The sequence below is a fragment of the Leptopilina boulardi genome, unplaced genomic scaffold, assembly GCF_019393585.1.
Source record: "Leptopilina boulardi isolate dan_hultmark-lab unplaced genomic scaffold, ZJU_Lbou_2.1 LbouV2_1, whole genome shotgun sequence".
Taxonomy (NCBI): Eukaryota; Metazoa; Arthropoda; class Insecta; order Hymenoptera; family Figitidae; genus Leptopilina; species Leptopilina boulardi.
In genome coordinates this window covers 1,390,127-1,399,107 of record NW_026137640.1, presented here as the reverse complement: position 1 = coordinate 1,399,107, position 8,981 = coordinate 1,390,127, and the positions used below count along the sequence as shown (strand labels likewise).

At 26.3% G+C, this 8,981-nt stretch overlaps 2 protein-coding genes across 2 annotated transcripts; one reads left to right on the top strand and one right to left on the bottom strand.

The window, feature by feature from the left end:
• Window positions 1-175: 175 nt before the first annotated feature.
• LOC127290993 (syntaxin-18) lies at window positions 176-1,777 on the top strand. The gene is made up of 2 exons (XM_051319863.1): window positions 176-359; window positions 448-1,777. The coding sequence occupies exon 2, from the start codon at window positions 526-528 to the stop codon at window positions 1,477-1,479; it is 954 nt and encodes a 317-aa protein (XP_051175820.1). The 5' UTR covers window positions 176-359; window positions 448-525; the 3' UTR covers window positions 1,480-1,777.
• Window positions 1,778-2,597: 820 nt separating this feature from the next.
• LOC127290971 (TP53-binding protein 1-like) lies at window positions 2,598-8,770 on the bottom strand. The gene is made up of 5 exons (XM_051319852.1): window positions 8,431-8,770; window positions 4,766-7,703; window positions 3,978-4,694; window positions 3,677-3,893; window positions 2,598-3,586 (listed from the first exon to the last, which is right to left on the bottom strand). The coding sequence occupies exons 2-5, from the start codon at window positions 7,655-7,657 to the stop codon at window positions 3,411-3,413; spliced, it is 4,002 nt and encodes a 1,333-aa protein (XP_051175809.1). The 5' UTR covers window positions 7,658-7,703; window positions 8,431-8,770; the 3' UTR covers window positions 2,598-3,410.
• Between the last annotated feature and the right edge of the window lie 211 nt (window positions 8,771-8,981).

The following is an 8,981-nucleotide window of genomic DNA, read 5'->3' as shown; positions in this document are numbered from 1 at the left end:
TTAATTGAATGTTATAAAATATTGTTTCTTTTTTTTCTTTTCTAATTGTTAATTTTCTTTTATTTCAACATCAATTTCTTCGTGATTTTCCCTAAAATTTAGTTTTTTTCAAAAATTTGAATTTTCTTGTTGTTAAATTGGCTACAATTTTAAATATTTTATTAAGTTGGCAACATTACATTCATGTTTTTGTCAACGTCAATATGTGAATTGTACAAATTAATTATATTAATTAATAAGTTAGTTCTTTATTAAATTCTTTGTAAATTAGTGTTTTTTAAATAATTTTATAGTTATTATTTCAATTTATAGTGAAGATTGTTTAAACTACAGTAAAAAAAATCAACGTGAATATGTTTGTAGGTTATGTTGATTAAAAAAAAACAAAAATTAAATTTATATTATATATATATAAAATTGTTTAATAAATTTATTTTTATTTTTCAGGAGGTATAGTCCATTAATTAGGAATTCGATTTAAAAAAAAAACTTTATAATATTCATTAATACTAAATCGAAATAAATATGGATGTCAGTACTCTATTTCGAACTTGTGTGCAAATTGTACATCAGACTAATAAAATTATTGACAATGACATAAATTTAAAGTCATCTTATAAAATACGTCGTAAACAAAGTCCATTTATTATTAAATCACAAGCAGTTGTAACACAAATTGCAAAATTACGTGAATTTTTGCTTGAAAATCGTCCAGCGTATTTAAATTTTTCTAATCATTTATCAAATAAAACACATATGACAGACAATGATCGTGATGAAATTGATGCTGGTGCACAACAAATAATGACAAAATGTTCTCAATTAATTAAAGAATTAAGACGTGAAATTGCAAAAAGTGAAGTGTCACCGCAAAATACTGAACATCGTGAAATAATGTTAATTTTAATTGAAAACTATTTAAAAAATGTATGTAAAATTTATTCCGAACAAAAAGCAATACGTGTAAAAAGAGCAATTGAATATCGTAAAGTTGCTAAACTTGAAATAGATTCTAAAAAATCATTAAATTTACCTTCAATTGGTAATAATAATAATAAAAAAGAAAAGGAGTCTGATATTAATAAATCATCAATGACAATTCCAGAAATTGATAACGATATAAATGGTACATTAAATTTTGATCAAGAATTATCGCCAGAGGATATTCAAATGTTTGAATCAGAAAATGAACAACTTTACAATGAATTAAATACATTAACTGAAGAAGTAAAACAAATTGAAACTAAAGTTGTTCATATTGCCGAATTACAAGAAGCATTCACCGAAAAGGTCATGGATCAAGATAAAGATTTAGATCGTTTAATGACAACTGTCGTTGGTTCAACGGAAAATGTTAAAGAAGCCAATGAACAAATTCGTCAAGCAATTCAAAGAAATGCCGGCCTCAGAGTTTGGATATTATTCTTTTTAATAGTAATGTCTTTTACACTTTTGTTCTTAGATTGGTATAATCCATAAGAAAAAAAAATTAGTGTATATAATATACGATTTCTTTATATTTTAAATCCAAGATTTATATTATGAATATTTTTTTTCAAATGATGGAGATAAAAAGAATATTTTTAATTAAAACAATTAAACAAAAAAAGTAACGTTTTATCTATAGTGTAAATTATAAATAAGGAAGGAGAAATATATTTATAACAAAATAGAAAGAGAGAGAGAGTCTTTGCCAAAATATGTTGGTATATTGTATCATCAAAAAATTGTACATAATTACCACTACTTATACAATAAAGATTGTAATATATGTATACATATACAGATGTAATTCATGGTTTGGTTATGCGCAATCTGTTAGATTAATTAAGCTAACTTATTCGTTTTTTTTTTTTTTTTTTTTTTAAAGGTGAATATTTTAATTACACCCTAATGCTAAGTCCAATTTTATATTTTTCCTTGACAAAACTCTTTCTCGTGTATATTTCTTCGGAACTTAAAATATACGATTACAAATCAAATATTCTATTATATAAAAAATTACATTTTGTATATATATAAAAAAAAAGACATTGAAAATGAAGATTGTAAGAGTTCTTCATATGAATAAAAACAATTTATTTATGAAAACTAGATATATAAAGAATCTCAAACCTCAAAAATTTCTTTTATATCTCATTTTGAAGAAAGATATCAGGAGATCAAAGATTTTGAGCGATTGAAAAGCTTTATGATTAATAAAAAAGTTTCCAAATATATATATATGCTTATATATAAATATAATATACAATTCTATTTTACTATCTCACAATAAAATTTTGGGAGATTTACTCAAAAATTGTGATTAAAAATTGATAATTGCACTTTCAGAGTAGAAAATATTTTTCCCAATGATCGATTGTTTTTTTTTTCTCTTTTTTTAATATTCAAATCGGAGTTTATTCCAACAAATTTTATTACCATTAGATGTTTTCTACTTTAAAAGAAGCTAATTGTAAAATGGTTTAAAAATTCAATAATTGAAATATAAAATAGACAAAAATTTTTTTTTGTCCCATTTTTGCAATCTCCTTTTAAAATATCAAATTTCTTTTTTTTTTTTTTTGCCGAATGAATTTGCATTTTTCAAAACAAAATTCGTTATAAATAAACTTTATTGACGTATATTATTAAATGATTCCAAAGGAATATCAAATAATAAAGATTCACAAATTAGATAAACTATAAGGATACACTATCTAAAATATTTTATGACAAAAAAATGTTAGACTTAAGTATATACTACTTATATTATTACTACTGCGATGAATCCATATCACGAAATCCCAATGGCGAGTTTTTTATTTCTTCTATGACTTTTACAAAAAAAAAATAAGTTTCAATTGCTACGTAATTGAATATTTTAATTATTAATTATACACAATTTATGTCGATCATACCCTTCCCAAAACATACACAAAAAAGAAAATTGATTATCATGAAACTCAGCCACATAATGAGAATTAGATTAAACACAAAATCGCGCTTTATAGCGTTAATTTCTTAAACAAAAAATTACTATAAAAAAAAACAATATTCATGTCAATTGCGCACCATGAAAGAAGAAAATTAATTACACATTTGTTTTTTATAATAGTGTGATCGTTGGACCAAAATTATTCAAGTACATATTATATACTTGTTACAAAAATTTTATAGAAACATTTGTATTTAGACTATTCACAATTATTATTATTATTATTATTATTATAATTATTATTAATATTAATATATTATAAGAACTTAAACAAAAAGGAAAAACAAACACTTATTTTTAGAAGACTTGAAAAAATCTTAATTACTAAATTATGTTGCATTCCTTCAAAAATTATTCGATACATATTTTTGTTTTTTTTTTTTTATATATAATTAAGAAAAACGGACAATTTAAGAGTTCTTTTTTTTATTAATTAAAAAGGCTTGAAACGCTTATGTCCGTCGTAAGGAAGAATTTTACCTTCAATTAGACTTTGAACAACCCACGTAGTTGAAACAAGTGGAATTTCCCAACCTCGAGCTTTTTCAATTACCCACAATGGGCATCTGTAATTTGTCAGAACCACTGTTCCTTCGATAAAACTAATTTCTGTAAAAAAAAAGAACATTCTTCTGTTAATAAAAATATTAAAATTGAAAATTTTTTCAAATTTCGGTAATAGTTTAAAGAAATACAAACCTGGATTGTCCACGACTCTTACATTTCCTCCAGCATTCTCGCAAATTCTACTCCAAAATGAAACAAATTTTTTGTCACATTCTTCCTGATAAGGAATCACGACAATAGTATGCATCAATGGTTTTTGATCTCGTCGATTAAACATTTCCACATAACTTCTTCTATCTATACTCCAACCGGCTGGTAATTTTTCTTCAGATGGATTCACAGATTTGTTCTAAAAATATTTATTTTTATTAGAAAAAAAAATCAAAAATTATCTAAATTTCGCAAAAAAAAAAAAAATAAATAAAATACTTACATTTTGACAAGATCGTATCACCCACATGTGATTATAAGCAGAGATGCCAACCGAAAGGCATAATAAACTTTTTGCAGTTAAATTTGGCAAATTTGTAATAAGTTTAGTGCTTTCATATTCACTAATTGGTATGAGATCAAAACTTTCATAAACTTTACCACCACCAGCAATAAGTTGTTGTTCTAAACGCTCCCTAATAAATGGTCGACCATTCCATATTTCTTCATTTTCAGTTCCAACTTCCGATGAATTTGAATCTGTACCATTGTCAACATTATATCTATCAATACCTTCAACGGAAGCGCATGTTAATAAAAATGACATTCCATCAAAAATTTTTGAATTAATCTCAGGTATTGGTCCAAGAAGATCAATAGTCTCTTGATCATCTGTCTTTTTTCGATTTCGTTGTTTTCCCTTTATTCTACTTTGTGGACCTTTTGTTGTTATTTGTTCATTAGCGGTGCCAATAATTTCTTTTTGAATTCCATTAACACCAACTTCCTCATTAATTGAACAATTTGAATCACTTGTCTTACCATCTTTTTCCAAATCAATTGTATCTTTAGATTTAATAACAACACCCGAACCTGATGGCTCATCATCAAATGTTTTATTAATTAAAGTTGTCAATGATTTCTTTGATTTTGGCGTTGGTCCTGTAGATGTATTTCTTCTTGAACGACGTTTACCATCAACCATATTGTCCAGTGTTACCTGAAAAATTTCAAAAAATATTTCATTAACTATTTTTTTTTTTTCTTTATTTTAATTAAATAAAAATTTACCTGTGTAATTGAGTGCGGTGTCGATGGAAGACTCTTTTGTTCACTCCAAACTTCCTCCTTTAAAACTTGTGCTTGATCTGGTGTTAGGAAAATATCTTTAATTTGAACAGTAATTTTCTTTCCCTCATCTGGTTCAATTACATAAGACACTTTATTATTTGACTCCAAAATGTCAACTATCATTCCACATGGTCCATAATCACCATCTTTTGTTAATGTATAAACGGAAAGACCATTTCCAAATGTCTCGGATATTGGAATAATAAATTCCGCTATCAATTGTTTACTTTTACCATCAAGAAAATTAACTTTATATTTTGCCTTATTTTTATCAACAACTTGTCCTGCATAATAATTATTATCCGACCATTTGGCAAATACTTGTTTTCCTAATAATTCATCGGGTTGATCACTTGAAAATGATGAATTTCTTAAACCTTCCAATGATTTTTTTACAGGTGTTGAAAATGTTGATGATTTTGTTTCTTTAATTTTAAATGTAGTTAAATCATCACTATCCTCAGTTATTGTATCAATAATATTTGGTGATGTTTTTGTTGCAATAATTTTTGTTCTTTTTCTTGTGGCTCTTGTTTGTAATCTCTTGGGTGGCCTTCCCTTTTTAAGTTGTCTTTGTGGTGTATCTTGTTTATTTGTTTCAGGTGTTGATGAACGAATTTTATTATTATCAATTGCATCGACACCATTTTGTAAATCAACACTATTTAATTCAATATTGATAAAATTCAAAACTGTCGTTGACACTAGATGAGAATTTTTCCATTCCTTATCAAATTCTAAATTACTTTTCTCATCGTAGGATAATTTTTTTGTATGCTTCGCCTTACCTTTTGGCACTGAAAATAATTTATCATTGGAATTTTTTATTGCTAATGATCCAGAACTTGATGATGAAGTTGTTGAGCTGATTGTTGATGTTGACATAATAGAAAAACGTGGATATGTGACAGATGTCACTGAACCTGGTGATCCATCTTTATTATCATTTCCCGAAATATCGGCTAACGATGTTGATGTATCGCTATTTCTATTCAATTGATCGTTATTTGCCTCACAATTAACTCCCAATATTTCTTTATTTAAAACATCTTTTGTACTCTCATCAATTGATATTAAACATTTCAATCTAACAGAAACAATAAATTCTTTTTCGACTTGTAAAATTTTTGGTGTTGTAATTTGTGTTTCAATTGTTGATTTATTCTCAAGCATTGAATCACCTTCACTATCACTGACAACAAAAACTTTTGGAATTTTCTCCTTTGAATCGCTATTCGATTTTACACTTACAGTTGTGTCTAAATCATCGCTCTCAATATCATCGCCATTAATAAGACGAGTTTCAGTCTTTTGATGATCCTTATTGGCAACGGATTTATAATTATTTTTATTGTCAATATTACTTTTATAATTGTCATCTTTTGTTTCTGGAAGATCTGATGATTGAATTTTACTATCTTCTTGTGATGAATCAAGAACAATTTTTTCACCATCATCTTCATCATCGATTTCAACAATTTCTGCCAATCTTACTTTAGCCTCTTGACTCAATGATGAACGATCATAAATCACTTCAATACTCATTCGAGATTTAATTAATTCATTTTGTTTTTTTTCTTTTAAATCAATTATTTCATCGGTCTCCATTGGAATGGATGATTCTTTATTTTCAGTTATTTCATCAATTTCTGCATTTGTATCGGAATCAGTTAATACAGCCAATAATTCAGATTCAGTTGATTCTTTTTCAATAATTGGCTGTTTTGATGATTCTGTTGCATCTGATTCACCTCCCAATTGTTTTAAAGCATCTTCTATACTATTTGCCTTCTCTAATTCTTCAGAATTATTAATTTTCTCAACATCTTCTTTAGTTTCCTTTACATTAATTTTCTTCTCAGTGCTGTTATTAGTTTTTTCATCAATAATTTCACTTTGTTTTTCATTTGTCTCGTTTTTAATCAAATTGTCAGTTTCATTAAAATTTTTCTTCTCATTGTCACCATTCTCAGCGAAACTGACATTGTCGGAAAAATCAATTTCTTGAGAATTATCTTTTGATTCATTTATATCTTTGCCAATTATTGAATTATCATTTTGATTTGATATATCATTATCGGCAAAATTTGCAACAGTTGAATCATTCTGATTTTCATCGCCATCATTAACTGAATTAATTGCTTCATTAACTAAATCACATTCTTCTTCTAATGAATTTTCCATTCCTAAATCCAAATTTTTTTCTGATACATCTTGCGTTGATTCTTGTGTTTCTGGAATAATAATAGATTCTTCAATTTTTTTATCTTCATTTTTAATCTCAATTGTATCACTTTCCATTGATTCCAATTCTTTTTGTATATCATCAACATCATCTTCAAGATTATCAGTTTTATTTCTTTTAATTTGCAATTTATTTTCATCACATGAATCATCAATGAATTCAGCTCTACGTTTCAATGATTTATCAGCGAGAGCGGATAATTTTTTTGACGGTGAAAAACAAGGTGGTGGTGTCCCTTGAACAATATCATCATCCTCTTCTATTGGCTCTGCTATTAATTCTTGTTTTGTTTCAAAAATTTCTTGTTCATTATCAATTGTTTTCTCTATGATGTCAGTTTCTTTATTAATATCCTCAATTTTAGAATCATTAATTACCGCTTGTGCTTGCAAATCGTCATCAATTTGTTGTTGTTGTTGTTCTTCTTCTTGACTGTCTCCAGTATCCAATAAATGAAAATCTTGACTTTCGCCTAAACAATTAGAAGTATTCTCCGCATTATTGACAAATTGAGAATTTGATTCACTCTCCTCGAAAAATGTATCTTGCGTATCCGATGGCACGTCAGTTTTTTCTGCATCGGACATGGCGATAGAAATCCTATTCAATTTTTTATTAATGTAATTCAATAACCTGAAAAATAATACAAATAAATATAAAATAAAGACAACAAATACTATATAACTACAAATAATTTTAAAAATATTTTATTTTATAAAAAAAAATTGAAGAAAATATATTTCAATAGTTTAATGACAAAAATTTAAGTGTATGCTTATCTGAAATTAACCTAAAGACGACAACAATGAATGTGAACTGTTTACATTATGATTGTTTTCATCACGTAAGTCATTAAATTATCATGAAAGGGATTTGATATTGAATAAGAAAAAAAATAATTATGTATACAATTTAATCCTAAAATAATATTTTAACATTAGATTTAATGTATTTTAAAATAAAAAAAAATTTAAGCAATAAAAATTAATTAAAAATAATAATAGTAATCAAATAATAAAATACAAAATATTTATTAAAAATTTCATTTTTATTACGTTCATATAAAAGAAACTAAATTTTTCTGTAAAATTATTTTTTTAAGAAAGATGATAATTTTTACTTATCAGCAATATAAGATATTTTTCTTAAATTGACAACAAACGATAAAATAATAGGTTTTTTTTTCACCCCCTCTCCACCATTTTTTTTTTGTTACACTACTGACAGCCCTGGGGCCCCCCGAGGGAAAAACAGCATTGTTAACAAATTCTGCTTATGTTTCATCTAAATACTCAGTGAAATAATACTTGAAAATAATTATTCAAGTTAAAATTACTATTTATTTATAAGTTCTACTTACCGCTATTTATTCCTCGAGGATAATACCTCGTTATTTTACGGATTTTTGATGGTAATTGCAGTCTAAAGTAAAAATATTGCATTGGCTACCGGCCTGAATTGCATAAAATTTACTTCTGAGTTTGTCCACCAAAATCCACTTTTTCTTTGTTGTTGTTTTACAATAACGCCATTAATTTGCATTGATTAACAATTGTTGAACAATAATAAGCCGGTTAAACAATTTCGTAGATATAGTAGAAACAATATACTTTGAAGCACAATCAAGAAAAAAAGTTGAGAAGAATGGTGATGAACAACGCGAATATTGAATATCTGAGTCGCGCATCGCACGCAGGCAACGAAAAGTCTGATTTACAATGAAATAATTGTAAATTGACTTTAAAGTTTGACAATTTTTTGTGCGCTTGCGCAAAATTATTTATTTGGTTCCACCAATCAAATACTGATATTTAAAGTTCGCGCTGTTATTTGATCACGTGACAAAAAGATGACATTTCAAATATTTAAATTTTATATTTAGTTTACATTAATAAATAAATCTAAACTAAT

Coding starts and splice junctions, on each gene's coding strand:
- LOC127290971 (XM_051319852.1), bottom strand. CDS start 7,657: ATGTCCGATGCAGAAAAAACTGACGTGCCATCGGATACGCAAGATACA. Junction 4,695..4,765: donor CACCGCACTCAATTACACAG/GTAAATTTTTAT, acceptor GAAATTTTTCAG/GTAACACTGGACAATATGGT. Junction 3,894..3,977: donor TGATACGATCTTGTCAAAAT/GTAAGTATTTTA, acceptor AAATATTTTTAG/AACAAATCTGTGAATCCATC.
- LOC127290993 (XM_051319863.1), top strand. CDS start 526: ATGGATGTCAGTACTCTATTTCGAACTTGTGTGCAAATTGTACATCAG.